Source organism: Giraffa tippelskirchi, chromosome 14, assembly GCF_054371585.1.
Source record: "Giraffa tippelskirchi isolate mGirTip1 chromosome 14, T2T-mGirTip1v1.2.pri, whole genome shotgun sequence".
NCBI classification, from domain to species: domain Eukaryota; kingdom Metazoa; phylum Chordata; class Mammalia; order Artiodactyla; family Giraffidae; genus Giraffa; species Giraffa tippelskirchi.
The window spans coordinates 23,269,282-23,292,390 of NC_137288.1; the positions used below are offsets into that span (position 1 = coordinate 23,269,282).

General features: G+C 39.7%; 1 protein-coding gene across 2 annotated transcripts in view; it reads left to right on the top strand.

The window, feature by feature from the left end:
• Nucleotides 1–19,454, top strand: part of TMX3 (thioredoxin related transmembrane protein 3) — a 35,770-nt gene extending 16,316 nt beyond the window's left edge. For both annotated transcript variants that reach the window (XM_081562710.1, XM_081562711.1), the window contains 10 exons: nt 928–1,027; nt 1,340–1,417; nt 4,012–4,078; nt 5,472–5,570; nt 6,746–6,803; nt 7,003–7,056; nt 10,180–10,236; nt 13,139–13,268; nt 14,458–14,526; nt 16,044–19,454. In XM_081562710.1, the coding sequence (XP_081418836.1) occupies nt 928–1,027; nt 1,340–1,417; nt 4,012–4,078; nt 5,472–5,570; nt 6,746–6,803; nt 7,003–7,056; nt 10,180–10,236; nt 13,139–13,268; nt 14,458–14,526; nt 16,044–16,304 (973 nt within the window). In that variant the 3' untranslated portion in view covers nt 16,305–19,454. The remainder of the gene's footprint in view (nt 1–927; nt 1,028–1,339; nt 1,418–4,011; nt 4,079–5,471; nt 5,571–6,745; nt 6,804–7,002; nt 7,057–10,179; nt 10,237–13,138; nt 13,269–14,457; nt 14,527–16,043) is intronic.
• Nucleotides 19,455–23,109: the final 3,655 nt, after the last annotated feature.

A 23,109-nucleotide genomic window follows, 5' to 3' on the forward strand; every position in this document is an offset into this window, starting at 1 on the left:
TTTGAAATATATAATAAAACTTCTTATATAATAAATATATACTAAAACTTCTTACTTGTTTTCATAAAATTCTTATATGCTACCATTTTCCATTTTATTTTTCCTAAGAAGAATAACATACTTAGGAACATTTTAGATATTAATCTTTATGCTGCTGTTGCTGCTAAGTTGCTTCAGTCATGTCTGACTCTGTGCTACCCCATAGATGGCAGCCCACCAGGCTCCATCATCCCTGGGATTCTCCAGGCAAGAATACTGGAGTGGGTTGCCATTTCCTTCTCCAATGCATGAAAGGGAAAAGTGAAAGTGAAGTCGCTTAGTCGTGTCCGACTCTTAGCGACCCCATGGACTGTAGCCTACCCGGCTCCTCCGTTCATGGGACTTTCCAGGCAAGAGTACTGGAGTGGGGTGCCATTGCCTTCTCCATTAATCTTTATAGGGTGTTTTAAAACTATGTAGCATTTAAATAGAGTAAGACATAAATATTCTAAATATAAAGTTATTAACTCCTGGAATAGTATTTCACAGTGTGTTTGTATGGATGGTCTTTTGAAAGGGAGAAAAAAAATTACCTCTCAAGTGGATGGTTTTGTTTTTAGCTGAGGATTCTAAATGGATTATAGTCCCATCTTTACCTATCCAAACATTGGTTAAGGTGATATTCTCCAGAGGGACATATTTAAAGCTTATTTTTTAAACTGGTAGATCAAATTGTAGATACCGTGTTTTTATTATATGGGTTTAATAGTGGTCATGAGCTATAGTTTATAAGATTTATGTGGATTGAATGATATACTTAAAATGCAATTCATACAGTAATAAAAGTTTGTGACATTAGACATGCTGGGCTGACCTAAATAGAAATAAAGTATGTACTAGTCTTAGTTCAAGTACAAGGTTTTTTTCATTTGTTCTATTTTCAAACAGGGCTCTAATTCGGCCACTTCCGAGTCAGCAAATGTTTGAACATATGCAGAAGAGACATCGTGTATTTTTTGTTTATATAGGTGGAGAGTCACCTCTGAAGGTATCAAGTGATTTTATTTTTTAATGCATAAGCACAGAGGTATTGTAATTTAATTTTCTTATAATGAAGACTTTGATGAAAAACTCAGGACTTATTTCACCCTTATTAGGAATACTTTAGTTCAATCTAAGTATTTTTATAATAAAAGCACTTTGTCATATACCCTCCACATGAAAAGATTTAAGGTAACAAATTGTCATGATCTGTTAATACTTAGCAATGATACTACTTGCACTGAATGTTTAATGAGGAATGAATTTTGATCTTGGTTAATATTTAAAAGTCACCTTTTTTCTGTTTGTATCTTCACAGGAGAAATACATTGATGCTGCTTCAGAATTAATTGTATATACATACTTCTTTTCCGCCTCAGAAGACGTCGTTCCTACGGTAATATTTAAAGTTGAATTTGAAGTAGTGTGTTAATACGTATATTCAACAACTATTTATTGTCCTTTAATTGTTGTGGCATGCACAGTTTTAACTCTTGGATTATTGATGACAACCAAAGAGGACCCTCATACGGTAGAGGTTATGTTCTTGTGGGTGGGGAAGTGGATTAAATTTTAGTGTCATAGATGAGTCTTTCTCTGCTTGGGTCCTCGGGAAACAAAGCTATAAACAAAATATCATAACTGCTGTAAAAAAAAAAATAATAAAGCAACAGTGTGGCCATTTAGAGGTGGGATGGCTGCTCTTGATTAGTTGATAAAGAAGTGTCTGTCTGTGGAGAAAATATATTTGAGCTGGGACTTACGGAATGTGAAGGAGCCACATACACATCTGTGGCCAAAGTAAACCGGAAACAAGGACCAGGTGATACAGATGCCCAAGGTGAGAGCCTGCCCGGCATAGTGAGTAACAGCAGCCGCCAGCGGCTGTACTGCAGTGAGAACAGAGATGAGAGGCAGGCAGAGGCCAGTGGCTCCTGGCCACGTGTGCAAAGGGCTACGAAGGACTCGGTCTCAAGTTGGTTTTAAGGACATGCCTCTGCTAAGTGTAGAAAGAACTGGATCAGGGTGAGACTCAGGAAGATTAGTTGAGCTCTTGAAACAATCTAGGATTTAGGCTTGAAGTAAAAGAATTAGGGCGAAGGGAAAGAATTATGTTTGCAGATGGAATTGTTTGAGCTTGTTCTAGAGGAAAAGAGATGAATAAGAAGTCATACGTGTTCTCTTGGCTGTAATTCATTTTGATTGAGAAATAGTTGTTCAGGTTCAAACGTGAGAAAACTCTAGCTGTGACTTTGAATTGTTCAATTGCAAAATAAAGATGTGCTTTAGTAATTTAATAAAAGGATGACTCTAGGTTTTTGGTTTGAACAACTGGGTAGGTAGATGGTGGTGTTACTTAATGAGCTTGGGAATAGTGGGGAAGGAACAAGTTAAGAGTATGGGAGGAATGATTGAGTTTTGAAGGTTTACTTTAAAGTTGACATATTAAGCATCCAGGTACAAACATCAAATAAGTTGTTGGATATAAGGGTTGGGAGTTAAGTCATAGCTGCATAAATAATAAACTTCTCAGACATGGAGTGCAAATTTGGGGAGGGTGGTGGGTAAAAGGTCCCAGGTCCTAAAGATAGCAGAGAACAATGAGAAAAACTCACCAGTAAAGTAGGAAAACAGGTGAAAGGGAAGCCGGGATACAAGGTGTTTAAGAGAGGAGTGGCCAGTTGTGCAAGATGCTTGTGAAACACCAAGATGAGGAGAGGATGGAACCGTGGTGTTTGTCCCCGTGGAGGTAGTTGATGGTTTTAAGAGAAACAGTTTCAGAGGAGTCATGAGGACAGGTGCCTCACTGGTGTGTGATTTCAGAGAATGGCTCACTCAAGGATGCCCTTGGAAGGGAGAGATGGGATATTCTGAAATGCTCCGAGAGCGTCAGTGTGGATGGGTGACTAGCGGCGTGCTTGATGGCAGAGCCTTTCCTGAGGGCTTTACCTCTGCCCTTCCATGGGTGTCTTCATGGTGCTGTGGCATTTTTTAATGTGGTGTAACCAGATCATTCTGTATCACCTGAGACATACCTCCCTCCCTTTTAATCATTCCAGGACAGCTGTCCTTCCTTTAATTATTTTTATTTTGTTAGTTACCTACTGATTTGTTCATTGTTACATTCAGCATTGCCACACTCATGTAGTAATTCTTTGTGGCTTACCCAAGTTACATCTTTCCTGCTCTGATGCTGATTTCTCTGTTGTAATTTTACTCTTTTGAAATTAGTACAACACAGCTCCCCTGGTAGCTCAGCGGGTAGAGAATCCGCCGCCGTGCAGGAGACCTGGGTTCAATCCCTGGGTTGGGAAGATCCCCTGGAGGAGGGCACAGCAACCCATTCTAGTATTCTCGCTTGGAGAATCCCCATGGACAGAGGAGCCTGGCGGGCTGCAGTCCATGGGGTCACAGAGAGTCAGACATGACTAAGCACAGCACAGGGATTAGAAGCAGGCACCCACTGAATGAACTTCTTCTTATTAATTGCCATTGTGAGTTCTCATTCATGAAGCAGGTTACCATCTAAGCCTGCTCTGTCCTCTCCCGGATGTTAGCAGCTCTCACTCTCCAATGAGGTGGTGATGCATCCTGGAGTCACAGGAAGCCGACTCCCAGATGCAGTGATGGAGTCTTTGTCACACACCCTGGGAGTTAGGGGGAGGACGTGGCTGTGTTGCCTGCTACCTCCGCTCCAGTTCCTCTGCCATTTCAGAGTGCCACCTGGACCCCACTTCTTGTGATATCTCTGTCTAAGAATATCCCATGGTTCCCCCATAGCAGACAGGGCACTGTACCAGGGGATGTATCAAGAGGTAACAAGTCCAGTCACTGGATGAACTTTTTATTTGCTGTGTTCTTTTTAACCACTTGTAACTTTTTTGCTAGCATTGTGAGTTTTCCCCCAAGTATCTTTCAATGTTTTAAACTCATGATGACCAACTGAAAAATTTTAACTGTCAAACTTACTTACTCTTCTGGTTTATGCAGTATGTGACCCTGAAAGAGATGCCCGCCGTGCTGGTTTTCAAAGATGAAACCTATTTTGTTTATGATGGTAAGTTCCAGAGTTTTAACTGATGTAAAACACCTTATAATTAAAATGCTGTGGCTATTACAGGCCTTAGATGTTGATGTCAGATGCAGCTGCTGTTTACAAAACCCATTAGTTCAGTGACTGCTGGGTTTTTCTTACCCTTCAACTTCATGTTTTCCACTCAGTGGTCTTTCATTCTGAGTTTCCTTACAATAAATTTCTTTTTCTTTTTTTGATCAGATCATTTGCCTTCTTTAGAAATGAGCCCTATGCAATTTCTCTACGTTACTTTAAAATATTCAGAATTCATTTTAAAAAGGTCTGACATTTGAGACACACAAAGAAGTGGAAGAAATAATCCATCTTCCACAGTGAAGCCTGCTTGTCCTGCCTTTTCATTGTTGATAATGTCAGGAGCATGGGGATGAAGCTCAGGAGGGTAGTTTATTTCCTGATAAATTTTAGTTTTATCACTCTCGTGTATAATCTTCAGAAAATTTGACCTGGAGTGGAAATTGTGACCCAATAATCAACTTCTAGTTTTATGTTTACTCTCCTAAGTCATCAATCTGAATCCATAAATACTTTCAGATTTGCATTATATTACTTATTTTATAGGTATGATAAGTTGAAAATGTTCAGTTTAGCAAGTGACAGAAAAAGCACACCTTTCAAGAAGTCAATAAAATCCAGTCTTCCTCCAAACACATTGGTAGGCGTTTCCATCAGCTGCTTTTTCATGTAGTTGTGATCATTTTTCAGAATTGTATTTCTAATCAGGACATAATTCTCTTGGATATTATGTTTCCTGTCAGAGGAAGTATATGATGTTAGAAAAGGGCTAAAATAGTATGTTTGACATTATATGTGATTTTGTTTTACATAAGAAAAAGGATATCATAAAATACAGAAGAGCAAAGAAATTATAGTAAAAAATTGCCCATAAGGACATCATCCAAGAGTAATCATCAGCCCAGGAAAACTCTGTAGTAGGAGTTTCCCTTCAATTTATCCTGTCAGTTTTCTTTCATACTTCATTTTTTGCATATTACAGTCATGTTGTATTATTTCATCACCTGCTTTACCCCTTAATTAGCATAATTTTTAAAAATCTATAAATGGCCTTCCTCAATATGTACCATAATGATTTAAATTACTTCCTATTTAGGGTATTTCAGTTATTTTCTATATTTTTATTTATTTATCTTTTGCTGTGTTGATGCTGTAATGATGAATTGTTTTGTGTATTAATCCGTTTTTTACATTTGATTGCTTTGAATAGCTTTCTAAAAATGAAATTTATGAATTTAAGATTATGGTCATGTGTCAGGCATTTTATAAATATTGCTAGATTAAACATTGTAAACATTTTAACGTCATACTTACACTCTGATTTATTGACTTTGTTTTAAAGAGTATGAAGATGGTGATCTGTCATCTTGGATCAACAGGGAGAGGTTTCAGAATTACCTTACAATGGACGGCTTCCTCTTGTATGAACTTGGAGACACTGGTAACAGCATATGTACAACTCTCCATCACTCTACAAAGCTTTTCCTTAACTGATTACATAAATCTGTAGGAAATGAGTTTTTAATTTCTATTTCATAATATCATTCCTTCTTTCAGACCTGAATGCCAGTTCAACTTTATGAGAATATAGATGAATATTACCAAAGAACATACATGTGGAATAAAGATTAGCTAGAAAGGGTTCGTTAAAGAATCAATAGTGACAGGGAAAACAGAGCCTGGATAATAAGGAAATAAGAAAAAAATAACCACCAGAAACCTGTCCTCAGAAGACTGATTTTGTAATAGAATTTGGAATACAAGTTATCACAACCTTTGAAAGCATACTTCTACTTGTGCGGAAAGTAAGGGTGTCAGGTTGGCGTGGTTTCTTGAAGTTACATGCTCGAAAATGATAAGCAGAGCAAATATAAATATAGATGCAAAAAGAAAGCTGTAAGAAACGAGCTGAATGGTCTCAAATAGATGTAAACTACAAAAATTGTAAGAAGCCAACCATGTAAGTGTTAGGAAGAAGTGCTTTGTTAGTTTGTATTAATTTTCAACAAAATACTTTCGTTAGCTTGTGACTTGTGTGAAAGAATATAGTTTGAGTATATGAATTGTTGAATATTTATCATTATTAGGGCTTTCCTGATAGCTCAGTTGGTAAAGAATCCACCTGCAATGCAGGAGACCCCGGTTCGATTCCTGGATCAGGAAGATTCGCTGGGGAAGGGATAGGCTACCCTCTCGAGTATTCTTGGGCTTCTCTTGTGGCTCAGCTGGTAAAGAATCTGCCTACAATGAAGGAGACCTAGGTTTGATCTCTGGGTTGAGAAGATCTCCTGGAGAAGGGAAAGACTACCCAGTCCAGTATTCTGGCCTGGAGAATTCCATGGACTGTATAGTCCATGGAGTCGCAAAGAGTCGGACGCAACTGAGTGACTTTCACTCGCTAATTGATATTTACATTTTGGGGGTGGGATGTAGGTTGGAGTTTATCACTTGATGTTAAATAATTCAGGGCTTCACTCTGCTAAACATAATATGTTTAAAATAATTGGAATTGGATTTAGAAGCTACATACTATTTTCCTGTTTGTAAGTACATTAATAATTGGAAAGTTTGTATAATGAGGATTATTAAATTTAGATATATCATTCTTCATTTCAGGAAAGCTTGTGGCTATCGCAGTAATTGATGAGAAAAATACATCTGTTGAACATACCAGGTATAGTGCCTTGAAATAGTTTTAAGCTTCAGCTATCATCCAGTTCAGACTTTACATGGCCTTCAGATAAACTTGATACAGTATCTTACTTTTTCTGCAGCGTTAAACATTAGATAAAGCAGCAGATACTATAATTGAAGAATTATATTTTTTCAAGTTGACAAGATGGAATGTTCATGTGTTTTTCATTTTCTTACAGATTAAAATCAATTATTCAGGAAGTTGCTAGAGATTACAGAGACCAGTTCCACAGGTACGTGTTTGCATTCTGGAAAGCTCCATTATCTGTTTCATTATGTTTTGTAATACAGTAAAGCAAAAGTAAGGAGTATTCCATACTTTCAAAGATGAATCAAGGAGCTAAAATGAATTACAGCATGTTGCATTTCATTATGAATTGTTCGGGGCTTGAAGTTTGTTATATGTCTTACAAATTAGGGGAAAAAAAAACATAATTTGAATTATACCTGCGTCTTTTTAGGATTTAGGGTAAGTTTGTGGTAAGAAAACATGCCCATATACAAGCATATATTTCAGAGGTGTTGTGAACTTGGCTCCAGACCACTGCAATAGAGCAAGTCACAGGAAATTTCTGTTTCCCTAGTACATATAAAATTACGTTTGGATACAGACTGTGGTCTCTTTAGTGTGCAGCAGCACGTGTCTAAAAAACATCCATTCTTTAAACATGCCAGTCATCACCCGCGCCTTCAGCGAGCTGTATAATCTTTTTGCTGGTGGAAGGTCTTGCCCCCATGTTGAAGGCTGCTGACTGACCAGGATGGTCGAGATTGGGGTGGCCGTGGCTTTTTCTTAAAATAGAATAACAGTGACATCTGCCTCATGGATTGCCTCTTCCTTTCCTGAACAATTTCTCCATAGCATTGACAGCATTTTGCCCACAGTAGTACATCTTTTAGAATCTGAGGTGATCCTCTCAAACCCTGCTCCTTTGTCAGCCAAGTTTATGTAATATTCTGAATCTTCTAAATGCTGTGATTTCAACAGTCTTCGCAGCCTCTTCCCCAGGAGTAGATTTCCTGGAACCGCTTTCTCTGCTCATCCATAAGAAGCGACTCCTCATCCACTCATATGTTATCACAGGATTGTAGCAGTTCAGGCTCCATTCCTAACTCGTTTTCTGACTGTTCACTACATCTGTAGTCTACATCTGTAGTCATTTCCTTCTCTGAAATCTTGAACGATTCAGAATCATCCACAAGGGTTGGAATCTGCTTCTTCCATACTCCCCTCAGTGTTGACATGTGACCTCTCCCCGTGGATCATGAATGCTCTTAGTGGCATCTGGGGTTGTGACTCCCTGCCGGAGGTTTGCAGTTGACTCTGCCCAGATCCACCAGAGCTGTCGCTGTCTGGGGCAGCTGTGGCCTTAGGAGATGTGCTTCTTCAATAATGAGACTTGAGAGTCAGAATGATTTCTTGATCCACGGGCTGCAGAATGGGTGTGGTGTTACGTTAGCAGGAGGGAACACAACATTCATCTCCTTGTACCTCTTCATCAGAGCTCTTGGGGCACCCAAGTGCGTTGTTGACGAGCAGATAGTTTGAAAGGAATCTTGGTTTTTTGTTTTTTTTTCCTGAGCAGTAGGTCTCAACAGTAGGGCTTAAAATATTATTAAACCATGTTATAAATAGATATGCTGTACCCAGGCTACATTGTCATAAAAAGGCAGGGTAGATTTAGCATAATTCAGCATAACTCTTAAGGACTTTTAATGTTTTTAAAATGATAAATGAGCATTGGTTTCAACTTAAAGTCACGAACTACGTTTGCCCCTAACAAGAGAGTCAGCCTGTCCTTTGAAGGTTTAAAAGCCAGGCATTGATGTCTCCTCTCTGGCTCAAAAAAAGTCCTAGATGGCGTCTTCTTCCAATAGAACGCTGTTTCATCTACACTGAGAATCTCTTCTTTAATGTGGCCACGTTCATTAATGATCTGAGCTGGATCTTCTGGAGAGCTTGCTGCGGCTTCTACATCAGCTCTTGCTGCCTCACCTTGCACTTTGCTGTTATGGGGAAGGCTTCTGTCCTTAAGTCTCATAAACCACCCTCTGCTGGCTTCAGATTTTCTCCCCAGCTTCCTCGCCTCTCTCAGCCTCCGTAGAACTGAAGAGAGTTAGGGTCTTGCTCTGGGTTAGGCTTTGGCTTAAGGAAATGCTATAGCTGCTTTGATCTTCTATCCAGAACCCCCAAAACTTTCTGCATGTTAATAATAAGGCTGTTTTACTTGCTTGCCATTTGTGTATTCACTGGAGTAGCACCTTTAATTTCCTTCAAGAACTTTTTCTTTGTCATTCACAACTTGGCTAACTGTTTTGGTGCAAGAGGCCTAGCTTTCAGCCTATCTCAACTTTCAACTTCCCTCCCTTTCTGAACTGGATCTTTTATAGCTTTTGATTTAAAGTGAGAGACACGGGACTCTTTCACTTGAACATTTAGAGGCCATTGTAGGGTGATTACCCCATCTGATTTCAACATTGTTGTGACTCAGAGAAAAGGAGGCCAGAGGAGAGGGAGGAGATGGGAGAATGGCTGGTTGGTGGAGAAGTCAGAACATGCACAACATTTATTACTTAAATTGGAAGTCTTACATGGGCGCAGTTCATGGCACCCCAGAATCACAGTAGTAACATTATAGATCACTGCCCATGGATCATCAGAGCAGATATAAAAATAATGAAAAAGTTTGCAATATTCTGAAAATTATCAAAAATGTGAAACAGTGACACAAAATGAGCAAATACTGTTGGTACAATAGCACCGATAGACTCACTCAACAGAGTTGCCAGAAACCTTCAATTTGTTAAGGGAAAAAAAAAAAAAAAAGCATACTATCTGGGAACTACAGTAAAGCAGAGCCCAGTAAAATGAGGTTGCCTGTTTAGTCATGCATTTGAGGTACAGTTCAGTGAGCAGCCACAAGTCAGATGCAGATAGATGATGATTTTAACAGGAACTCAGAGAAAATGGAATGTAAAAAATAGGTAGTATTTTTCCTATGTGCTGAGTCAGTTTGTTACCGTCTATAAGACGGTCGGTGTAAATCTGTCACATTACTTGCTTATTATGCCCTTTTTATGCTGAATCTCTTAATGATGTGTCGAGATATATATATATTTCTTCTATTACATAGAATGAAGCAAAATAGAAATGTCTTAAAATTTGATTGTTACATTGTGTTTATATCTCCAAAGCCAGTAGAATTTAAACTTTTTAATATATATTGTATATAATTTATATGTTATATGTTCACAGTATTTACATGGTTAGCAAACAAATTCAGTGCTTTGTATTTATTCTTTTTTTGTATTTAATATTGCTCTTTTTTTCTCTCTTCTTTTTGGTTGTTGATTAGGGATTTTCAGTTTGGCCATATGGATGGAAATGACTATATAAATACCTTGCTGATGGAGTAAGTAAAATGCTAAATGACTAAATGATTTTTCTGCCAACTCTTCTTTGTTTTTTTTGGCCACACTGTGTGGCTTACAGGATTTTAGTTCTTCAATCAATGTTTGAATGCATGCCCCCTGCAGTAGGAGTGTGGGGTCCTAACCATTAGACCGCCAGGGCAGTCCTAACTATCAGTTTTTAAATTTCTGTTTTTCAAAGACAGGCAGAAGGACTAATAGCCGAAAGAAAGCAAACCTTTGTATATGTTAATAAAGAAACACTTCCATTAAATATTTTACTTTAGTTTTAAAATCTGTATTTGAAACTAACTAAACTTTAAAATTCTCTATTCTAAAAATATACTCGCATTTTAATGTTGATAACATAGTATTTTGGAAAGAAATCATTCAAAAATTTGTAAACTTTGTAGTTTCTAGTATGCACCTTAGTTCAGTTTTAATGAATAAAACTTAATTAGAAAATGTTTAGCATTCAGGGATTAATTACTATGCTAAAAGAATTTATTTTAACAGACTAACTTTATAGGAAAATATGCAGTTTTAAAATAATACTGATTATGCTTATGGTATTAAGATATGATTTGTCACTTCAGAAAGTTGATTTTAGAAAACATTTACCAAATCTATACCAAATTAATAAATTTCAAATGAAAGCCTATTTTATTCAGTGGACATTTAGTGAGTATTTGCTGTATGTCACACGCTGTGTTTGGCACTGCACTGTTGATGCAAAAAGGTGAGTAGATTTATAGAGTCCCCGTCTTCAAATGTTTCCAGTTTGCTAGGTTAGACAGGATGATGGTTGCAGACTGTCTGAAAACGTGAGAGACCGCAACTGCCGCCCTCACCCCAATGCACAGAAGGTGCAGGGGCTCAGAAGACACTTGCCAGAGGAGGCAGTAATTAAGAGAAGTTCTAAAGAATGAGAAGGTAGCTGAGTGAAGAACACAGAGAGGTCATTTCAGGCAGGGAGTGATAGCAGACACACGAGTGTTTGGAAGATGGGTCTTAAAAAGAGCAGGTGTGAAAATGGGGAAATCCCTCAAGAGCCTAAAATCACAGTTCAGTTCAGTTCAGTTCAGTTGCTTGACTCTTTGGCCCCCATGGACTAAGAAATTGAAATTTCTTAGAAGGAACTCAAGGAAGTTAACTGATAAGCCAAATGATGCCCAACAAGTAAGTCAAAGAGACCCAGGCCCCAAATCCAGATCTGTCTGACTCCAAAAGCGCCTCACGACTGTACCATCAGTACTGACACATAAGTTAGTGGAATTTAATCAGTATTTATGCCTAGAAGTTTTTAACTTAGGGTAAGATACATGATATTATATGATAGTGTAACACGGTAGCTTTGGCTGTGATTGTTACTTTTTCTCCAAGGAAATAGGGCCCTCTCAGACCTTGGTCTGTTAAAGTATTTTGTGTGAGGTCTCTGTGAGCGTTGTTAAGAGGCAGAAGGATGAGGTGTTACTGTTCATCGTTATTCAAATTGAATTATCTCACAAAATATTGTTTCTAGTTCAACTTCTTTATAAAGTATATATTTGTAGGAAGACCAGCTTCTTAATTCATTCCATAAAAATAAATTTTGCTACTGATACAGTATAATGATAATTGCCATAAGTCACAAAGTTGTTTCCTGTTTTTGTGAGCAAGAATGAAGCTAAGATTATTTTTTAATTACACAGTTAATTATTGCCTAATAATGCTGGATAATAAAGTACCCTAGCACTCATTGGTGTAAAACAGGAATCATTTATTCTCTCTCACTTGTCTGGGTTTGGCTGACCTTGTCGGCACAGTCCCGCGTGGCTCCAGGCTGCCGGTTAGGTCCAGGCCTTCCCCTGCCTGTCACCCCCATCCTTGGCGGGTATTTTCCCGGGGGATCCTCTGCGCGTGGCAGTCACGGAGACGTGAAGATGCGCACGTTGTCTCCCTGGGAGAAGCGTGTGGTGCAGGGAGAGGTTGAGGAACATTAAAGCAGCCTCCTGGACTCGGTTCCTCCTGTGGTGATCCTACAGGGCTGTGGATTGTTTCTACTGTAGAGTTCTGTGCTTTTGCATAATACGAGACACACGAATAACCATAAACTGATACAAACAGACATACGAATAACCCTAACCTGATACGTAGGTGGCATACAGAATGAAGCCCCTTTCTATAATTATGCAAAATCCTATCCTTGACGGGAAAAAAAATGAAAGTTACTTGAAGTAAATGACACATTAGTAATATTGTATCACGGTTTTTGTCTGCAAACTGAATTGACATCTAGTACGTCCCTGGAGCACCCAGGAGGATGGGGTGATTGTACTGTGGGGTGGTGGCGAGTTGAGAGGCTTTGGAATCGTGTTTATTGAACCACTGTTACATACACGGGATGTGCTGGATATTTAACTTGAACTTTCTCATTTAACTTCTTTTACAAGATAAGTCCCCACACCCCCACCTCTATTCACTTTTAAATGAAAAATATTAGATTGAAGTCTCTAGGGAGTGACTCTGGAGACGACATTCTTCCCCCTCTGGGTGCCTGCTCGCCCTTTTAACTGAAGTGGGCTGCGTGCAATTAACAGTGATGGTATTTAACATGGACTTGTGCAAGGAATTAAACTACCCAGAAACAGGCACTTCATACATACTAACTTTTATCTTAAGGTTTAATCATGAATATTTAATTGTCTGGTATTGTATGCTAGTAGTTCTCATAAATGTTAATTTAGCTATTTTTTAAATTGATGCACAATTTGAAATTTTCTTTATATAAGCAGAGGAAGGCAAAACTTATTATAGCTCCCTTATGTACTTTTAGTTATTTGGATTTAATTCAAACAAACATCAGAATATCTGTTGTCTCTGTGTTTAACATGTATTTTGACTTCTCTGTTTTTCTGCTTTCAGTGAATTGAAAGTCCCAACTGTGGTTGTACTGAATACTTCAAACCAACAGTACTTTTTACTAGACAGACAGATTAAGAATGCAGAAGACATGGTCCAGTTCATTAATAACATCTTGGATGGCACAGTAGATGTGAGTTGTTCACTGTAATTTCAAAGGGGTGATGGGAGGACGTAGAGGAGAAATGAGTTCCTTTCCTCTGATTCTGAGAAGGTTTGGCCACCCCGAGGGTGGGGCAGACCTCTGTCCTCCCCAGGTCTCTCACACTGTAGGCGGAATCCGTTCCGCAGGCTGTCGGTGGCAGAGGGCACTGATGGGCGGAGTGCTGTTAGGAGGGCATGTCAGGTTGTCATAGTGATGGGGAGGTGCTGGACATGTAGAGTCAGAGTCGGGGGCTGTGGAGGCTGAGAGGTCTGCGGGGTACAGAGCCATCCGATGGGGAACTTCTTGATTCTTAGTACCTCTCTGGATTCACAAATACAATTGAATAAAGTCACTTGGATTAGTTTTCTTAAAAAACCCTGTGAATAACACCACAGTTTCTTAAAAGATCAGGAAATGTATTTAGAACCAGCCTGACTGGACTATTCCAAATATAATTCTATAAAACATTTCTCAGAACGATGAACGAATAATCTAAACTTTTTTTTTTTAAGAGAAAATATGAGATTTCTGTGCTTTCGAGAAGCTTGATTATTTTATGAGACTGGTTTCAGCTTCACACAAACTGTATTTGAAAGTTGGCTCACAGAGTCACACGTATTTCTTCTTTGGGAACACTCTTAACCACACAGTAGGAGTCTTATGTTTGTAAAGGTAACAGTTGTTCAGGTGAGGCTCACCTGTAGGCATGAGAGCCCTTCTGTGTCAGTAGTGAGATTGGGGAAGGAAACAGACTTCAGGGGTTGCTGAACACAGGAGCCGAGTGGGCTTCCCTCAGGAATTCTGCCCCCTCTGCCTTCCAGCCCTGTTTCCCTTTGGTTTCATCACTAGGGAGACTCCCCTGTAGGACAGGAAGGATACCTTGCAGCAGCTCTTCCACGCTCAGCTAAACTCAGCAACGGGGCAGGCCTGACCCGGGGTGGGTCGGCCGAAGCCAGCGTGCTAGGGAGGACGCGTTTGCAGAGGAGAAGCAGACTGTTCACACTGGGGAACAGAGCGGGGTGGGCCGGAAAGACAGCACGTATTTACTCCATGCCTCTTTCAGGTGCTCTTTGTGGCCTTTTGTAGTCAACTCTTGACCTCCCGTTCTAAGAACGATCACCTAACAGATAAATGATAGTACTGAAATAACAATTTGTTTTTTCCTGTTCAATTTAAGGCCCAAGGAGGTGATAGCATTTTGCAGAGATTGAAACGAATAGTATTTGATGCCAAATCTACTGTTGTGGTAAGTTGTGACAATGTGTTTAGTGTCACTGATGATTGAGAACATAGGGATATGGGTTATGTCTAACTAAGATATTAATAAAATCTGGAGTTTCAAAGGATTTGATAAAAATACATCTTAGAAGATGAGATCTAAACATGAGTACATGTTTATGTTAAGAAAAGATACTGATCAGATGGAAATTAAGTTTCTCCAGTTGTTGATTTCTGTATGACTGGTGAGTTAACAGGAACTCAGCATCACTTAACTTGGTAGCGTAACTTGGTGTTTTTCAGAGTGTCTTTCCTCCTCCTGCCCTTCTCAGTCCTTGAATCTGAAACCCTCTCGCTGAGAAGTCTAGGAAATCTCTCTTACTGCCCCAGCTTCAGCTGTCAGCTTGGCTGCAGAGTAGCCCTAAATTTGCTGGAGCCGTAAACGTAACTCTCGCTGTCTGTCTTGAGCTGCTCCATGGGTGTTTTCATTGACTGTGGCCTAAAGCAACTAAAACAGAACTGATCTTCCACTGCTGAGAAGTAGCCGCTAATAATCCTTGACCTACTCTTGCGCCTTCGTTTGTCGTGACCTTCTGTCCGTGGGTTGGGCCCTGGTCACACACGTGTGACTGGCCTCCACGTGGTTTGCTGCTCACTTCCTCCTGCCCCGTCTCCAAGTCCTCTCTGTGCACCTCTGCGTAATTAGTGCTACTGCAACAGTCGGTTCTGATCACTCTCCTCCCCTTTTCCAGTGACTCACGTCACGGTTCTCTGTCCGTCTCACATTTTCTCCTCGGTCTGAGCCCACACTGTGCCCTGGCCTGCCTTGTTCTCACTCACACTTAATCTCTGCCTCACAACACCTCGACTCTGTGATGCCGTTTTCCATTACCTCACTCCCAAGGGACCTGCTCTGCCTTGAATTTGTTCAGTTCTCAAGAGTTACAGTCACAGTCCATAGACTATAGTGTAGTTGAGAAACTCAGTCACGTTGCTTTTACTTTTCTGGGATCTGAGGGAAATTACTAAGTTAATTTTCGTAATTTCTAACCAGACAAGTAAAAAAATGTTACATGAAGAGAGTATTACCTTCCTTATGGTAAATAACCAGCCTTCTCAAGGCCGGATACGGCTGTAAAGCTGTTGGCACGTAACAACCACCTCAAAGAGCTTTGTGATTAATGTGAGGAAAACAGACGTCTTTTGAAAAGGTGATGGATTGGTGTCCACCTGAGACTATCGGCAGTGTTGTTAATCAGCTATCCTCCAATACAAAACAAAAAGTTTTAATTAAAAAAAAAAGATAATGGAGGATTTGGTGCCCTTTTTTGCTGCCGATAGCTTGGCTCCACATACTCACATACACGGATATAAAATGTCTAAAGTGTCTTTCACGGGGTAGTTACTGCAGAAAAACTGACATTGATTCATTGGAACTGAAAGCAGGTTGGACAGCCGCAGGAGGAAGAAATCTGTAGCGGCTTTCGAGTTCCTTGACGGTTTCTGTATCAGGCTGCGTCTCAGGGGCCTCCTTTTTCTCCACAGTCCATATTCAGGAGCTCCCCACTGATGGGCTGCTTCCTCTTCGGCCTGCCCCTGGGCGTCATCAGCATCATGTGCTACGGCATCTACACGGCCGACGCGGACGGAGGTTACATAGAGGAGCGGTACGAAGTGTCCAAGACTGAGCCCGACAGCCCAGAACCGGTGGGAGAGAGCCAGGAACCCCCAGAGCCCAGGAGTGGGGCGTCTCCGCTGCCCGCCCCGCAGGAACCCAAAGACGTGTTAGAAAAGAAGAAAGATTGAGACTTGACTCGGATAGACTGATAGGATTTCACATTATTAAAGAGTCTATTTATTGAATTTAGACATTTAATCATGACCTTTCCAGAAGAGAATGTGGTATTTGTATTTTGCTAATATCAACTGCATGGGTTATAAAATAGTCCTTCCACAAACGGGGAGATGTTTGGAGCAAAGAGATGGAAAGTTTGTCTAAAACCAGTCAATCAAAACACTCTGTCAGAGTTTACCTTGTAGATGTTGTTCGACCAGACAGTTCTATTTGCATGTTTCTCTATCTGAATATTCTGTGACAGAATTAAGATTCTTGGGCAGAATATTTAAATCGGCCAGTCAGGTAGAAGATACATGTGTGATAGAGAAAAATAACACCTCCACCTCCCACCATGCATTCTCCTTGTGTTTTGGATAAGATTTATATGGACAAAATTAAGTCTTTGAAGTTTAGGCACTTTAAAGAGAACTAGTAACTTTTTCCAAGGATCAAATTAAGATTATGACATAAAACAATTTGGTTTTATATAGCATAGTGATTTTATTTTGTTATTATTTTTAAAGGAGAGGAAATGTTACTTTTTACCTTTGTACTCAGTTGCATTATAAAACTTTCATAGGGGCCTATATTGTGGGCCTTTATTGTCTTACGTTTAATCTTTGCCACATAAACAGGATTTACTTGGATCAGTGATTTCAGATGATGGCCCAGACACTTAGTTGGTGTCTCAGCCAACACTGCGGGAAGGGCGGGGGTCTCTGTTACTCCTGCCTACTCTGCTTTAGCCAGAACAGCCTACTCTTGTTTCTCTGTTTTATATATTGGGATTTCATCTAAAATTTTTCTCTGATAAAAAAAGCTCCTGCTGCTTTTTAAAAGTAATATATGTCATATTTTTATGTTTATGGTATAGTAAATTTATGGTAACTTATGATCTAATGTGTGTGTATGTGGGTGTGTGTGTATATATATACACATACATATGCACATATAGAATTTATTGACATCTGTTATGTAATACTATGGGCGTGCCTGTTCATAATGAGTGACATGATCAGCCTATGAAGATAATTCACGTCTGGTGATTAAAGATCTGCCAGTTGCTTTCTGCATCCTCCCAGGTGTTGACCCATTTCAACCAGTGACCCCTCATCTCTCCATAATGGAATAACAGGAATTCTATCCTAAGTAATGTGCAAAATTGGTATTTTTTTAAAATAATAGTATGGTATGTTTATCATAGATTAGCTTATTTTTGAGACCTTTATTTTTGAGCTAAGTTTAGGATTTTTATTAAGTGACTATAATTTGAGTGGTTATTCATTGAACTGTTAAACATTTTAAAATGTTTCATCACTTTAACAATACGTAACTTATGGTCTGATACTGAAGCTGTTCAGGGCTGTGGTCCCCAGGGCGGCCTGGGGTTATTTCTGATGCCATGCTGATCACTACTAGCCTGAAGCTCTTGCGTCTTAAGTCCTAAGGAGTCACTAGTAATTGTTTTCTTGTACCTTTTAGTATATAATCATTATTTATTAAACTTGGTACTTCATCATTATCATTTTTATAAAGGAAGCACATAGGCAGTCACAGGAAATTGCAGGAAACACTAGAATGAAATGGTATTCTTAAATGGAAATTGAATATAAATACTGTTATTTAACAAGGAAATTTCTCTCTAATGAGTGAGTCTTTTGGAAAATAGGTATTAATGTTGGCACTGGTCAGGCTTTTTTTGTTTTATGGGTGTGGAAGTCTTAGCTAAACACAGATCCTCAGGCTCAGCGTGGCAGAGAAGTTACAGCTTAGCCACTACCAGTGACAAGAGGAGGTTGTGAGAATGTCATGGCTTTTTTCTTCATGTTTATCAGGTCTGTCATCTGCGTGGTTTTGTCTTTTGTCAAGCACACCTATAAATTAAACAGCAAAACAGGAAAAAGAAAAAGAGCAAAGCTCAGTATATATCAACACAGTTCAGTGATCTTTGTATTCTGAGATTTTTCTCATCTGTTAAAGCCTTAGTTCTTTGTTACCTTTTTCACAACTCTGTACTATTGCCTCATATTCTGTTTGTTTCAAAATGTGATGTTGGGGAAACAAAGTATAGATGGTTTGTAAGTGATTTTTTTTTTTAATTTTGCTTTTTAGTTGTCTCTAAGATACTGTCACAGTATCCTCACAAAACAAATCGAAAATTTTTGCTCACTAGTCTGGTTTTCCCTTCAGTGTGATAGCAGGGTTTACTAGGAATGTTGTTTTCATTTTAGGAAAAATTACTTCAAAATAAAGGTAGGTTTCATAATGAATCTTGCAGAACATAGATACACTGAACATGCTAATTCAGTGACGAATCTTACTGTCATCACATGTCAGTAGGGGGAATATCCTTTAGTAAGTTGGACTTCTGCCTTCTCTTTCAGTTGCAATAAAGTTCTCTTTCTAACTTGTGAAATCCAGGATCCTAGATGCGTTCCGTTGCTTAATCTGGTGCTCACAGTTTTTAAAGATGTTTCAGCGAGAGAGTGTTTTTTATTAGCAGCGCACTTCATTGTAGCTGGCTTTCATTGCATGCATTAATGTTTCTGAAACTGCCATCTGAAATCTAGGTGGATTAGACCGGGGATTTCCATGTTCTTCACACGTGTGCTCCCTGGTGTCTGAAGTAGAAATAACATGAAGAGCCAGATGTCTAGAGGCTGAAGGACGGGTCGGTATGAAGAGTAAACCAATTAGTTATACTGTTTTTATTTAGTGGATATTTGTTCTTACTGTTTCTTGTGTTTTGTTTCAGGGATGTTTTTGATTTTGCAAAAAGTAAATATTTTCATCATCACTTCATATGATATGGAGGTAGGGCAGGGAAAAAATCACTCAGCTATTCTTATTACACAGAGGTTGTTCAGACAAATTGATATTAAGACTATCAGTTCATTGGTGGGATTAGGTTTGCCATTTTATTTTTATAAATATATATTTTTTCTGAATGTGTCTGAGTCCAAGAGTGGGCAGAAAATAATTTTCTACTTTGGACTAATCTATAAAGGTTTTTGAAAGTCTGTATTATTAATACTAACTTGTTGAACTCATGATCTCCTGCCTTAAGGCACCAATTGTAAACCTTCCTTTTTCTAAATAAATTAATTGAAAACATGTAACCATTTTATTTTTACTATTTATCTTTTAGTTGTCTGGGATGTAAGTTTTTCTCTGAGCAATAAAAAGGGCAGTTGAGACTCATCTTCCACAAAGTAATTTTTTTTCCCTCTTGTTAATTGTAAGTTATTTGTAATTATAGAAACATAGTTTTTAAAAATTTAAACAAATATGATAGAGATCAGGTTGTAATTAATTCTTTCATATAGAAGATAAAAAACCTGAGATTCATGAGTTTGATATATTTTGTATTTGTAAAACCTGATCGTATTAAGTATTAATTGCAGAGTTTAAAGCTAGAATAATTGGGTTTGAGTCCTTGATCCAACTGCTAAATTGTAGTCTTAGACCCAGCACTTCACTCTCACTATCAGTAAAGTGGAAATCTAGAGCCTCAAGGTTTCTTCTCTAGAGTAGCATCAAATGGGGAGAGTGTTTTACTGAAAAAACAGAACTTTATTTTGATCATGTATTTTTCACACTGGATACACCAGGAGCATATCTCTTGGTGAGAATGTCTCTGGCGCAGGAATGACCCACCTCGGTTCAGGCTGCCGTGTCCAGGCCCGTCACCAGGCTTGGCTGCTCCATCCTTGCCTGACTGTAGCCCAGCATCAAAGGAGCAGCTAAAGGCATCCTCTTATAATTTAAGGGGGATCCTGGCTTTTGTCTGCTCGTAACATTCCAATGGCTTCTCTCATCCGGCAGTAACAGCCATGTTACTGATTGAAATATGTCCCCCCTCAAATTCATAGAATGAAGTTGCAACGCCTGGTACGTCAGAATGTGACCTTATTTGGAAGTAGGGTTGTTGCAGACATTATTAGCATAAGTGTGTGTGTGTAAGTCAGTCATGTCTGACTCTACGACACCATGAACTGTAGCCTTCCAGGCTCCTCTGTCCATAGGATTCCCCAGGCAAGAATACTGGAGTGGGTTGCCATGCCCTCCTCCAGGGGATCTTCCTGACCCAGGATCAAATCCAGGTCTCCTGCATTTCAGGCAGATTCTTGACCACCTGAGGGGAAGCGCCAGTCATACTGAAATGGGGTGAGTCCTAATTCCGTGTGACCGGTGTCTTCACAAAAGGGAAATCGAGACAGACACGTACATGAATGCCAAGTGAAGATGAAGGCAGAGGTTGGGGTGAGGCTTCTGCAAGTCAAGGAAGGCCAGCGATCACACCCGCAGACCTCCAGACGCGGGGACAGAGACATGGGGCGGAAGCTGTCTCATAGCCTCAGGAACTAACCTTTATCTTGGACTGCTGACCTCCGGGGACAGTGAGAATAAAATCCTGTTGTTTACGTCAGCCTGGGTGTGATTCTCCGACAGCTTCTGGCACTTTCCCACAGCCCCCAGGTAGTCCCACTTGCAGCTGCCTGTCTCCCAGCTGCTTGTTCACTCCATAACAGCCTTCTGCCCCTTCCTGTTCCCAGACCCCCCTTTGCCTGGAATAATCTGGATGTCCTCAGGGCTCACTCCCTATTTTAAGTCACCTCCTCTAACACCAGTATTAATGAGTCTGTATCAGTTACACCTGCTGGCCGCCCACTCCCCCAACCCCTCTATCCTGCAGCTTTATTTTGTATAAGCTCTTTATCATACGTGTTTGTTGACTGCTTCCCCTCTCAAATACACAATAAAGTAAGCTCTGAATGGCCAGACTCTTTTCAAGGCTATACTCCCTGTTGCTAAAACATGCTTGGCAAAAAGTATGCATTCAGTAAGTGCTTGTAGAATGAGTGAATGAGCAACAAATATAGTGTATTTATATAATAATGTATTTATCACTAGTGTGTTTTAGAGTTGAAGGTTTCTGGTTTTTTTAAAAACGCTGTTTTAGTTGATTTTAAATGCATATTGCAAAAGTATATAAGTACTTAATGATTAACCAATAAAATAACAATCAAGCTTTGGAAATTTTTTTGTATTTATAAAATATGTATTAATGTGGAAAATTGTTATATTAGCTGAGGATCTAAAATCTTAAAATCTATATAGTCACTGACAATAAGAATAGATTAGGGGTCAGGAACTATGTGAAATTTTAGGTAATCTTATTCTCCGTCCCTCAGTAACAATGGGAAAATAATTATCTATTTTGCACATGTCCGTCTAAAATTGTTAGCCTTTGTAATAATTACTATGGGCTTCCCTGGTGACTCAAGACAGTAAAGAATCTACCTGCAATGCAGGAGACCTGGGTTCGATCCCTCAGCCAGGAAGATCCCCTGGAGGAGGGCATGGGAACCCACTCCAGTATTCTTGCCTGGAGAATTCCATGGACAGAGGAGCCTGGTGGGCTACAGTCCATGGTCTCGCAGAGTCATATTTTTAAGTTAAAGATTCTTAACCAGTAGGGCTTATCAGGGACTCTTAACCAGCAAACTTATCAGAATTACAAGAGCATCAATTGCCTCTAATGAAACACGTATAAATGCTAGAAAATCTATTTTGCTGGTCTTGGATGAACATCTGCTTGAAGCCAGAACAAAGTGAAAAAACCTTCCCTGGTTTTGACATGTCTTCCATGTGGTGAACCAATGGCTTAACTGATTACTAGAAGGGGTCAGAGTGTCAGTGCCTTTGAGAGGAAGTTGTAGTTTTTGTGATTTCCGTGTGAGCTTTCAGAAGTCAAAAACGATGCCAGAGCGTGAGGTGCTTCAGTAGCCCCCGTCTGACCCCTCGGCCCCGGCCGACCAGGAGTCAACTTGCCAGCGTAACTGTAGCAGCTTCAGAAAGGTGTTTTTTATTCTTGAAGATAAGGAAGTAGGTTATGTCCAGCTGAGATCATTGAACTCTCATTTCCCCTCGAGATGAGCAATGGCACAATGTACTGAAATCAGCCTCTGATGGCGAGGGCGTGTGAGACGAGGGAGCTCGGAGAGGTGTGACCTTCCCGGCAAGGTTTCAGACTTCCTGGCTTCATCATCATGAGTCGTTTGTGTGGAAAATGTTTGTATGTATGTTTGTATGGAATGTAAAATGCAAATGTGTATTCACAGTGGCGCTTCTTGCTTCTACACTGTCTAATGTAGAACGAGATTTTATGTGACCAGTAACTGGTCCCAAATATAAATTGGGTGCCAAGATGTTCACTTAGCAATGTAAGACCAAAATTCAGAAATAGCCAACGCACAGTTCTGCAGGAGGGCATCTCTGCTGGACCATCTAGAGTGCACTTCCCTGGTGGCTCAGTCAGTAAAGAATCTGACTGCAGTGCGGGAGACCTGGGTTCTATCCCTGAGTTGGGAAGATCCCCTGGAGGAGGACCTGGCAACCCACTCCAGTATTCTTGCCTGGAGAATCCTCATGGACAGAGGAGCCAGGTGGGCTACAGTGCATGGGGTTGCAGAGAGTCGGACACAACTGAGCGACTTAGCACAGCACATCCAAGAGTGCAGTTCAGTTCTAGACAGTGGGATTTTGTGATCAGAGCAGTTTCTTCACTAGGAAATTGAGTTATTTGACTCTAGATTGTAGAATAATAAGAGAACGAGAAGAACTAAATTTCCACGTGCCCATGGAGTGATACCCACCAGAAGGGAAGAGATGGTGCCACGGATTTGTCCCATCCATTTTGCTTTTTATCAGGTTTATGTGTTCTAGCATTTTTTTTTTTTTTTTACAAAACCATGTTATAAAGACTTCTTA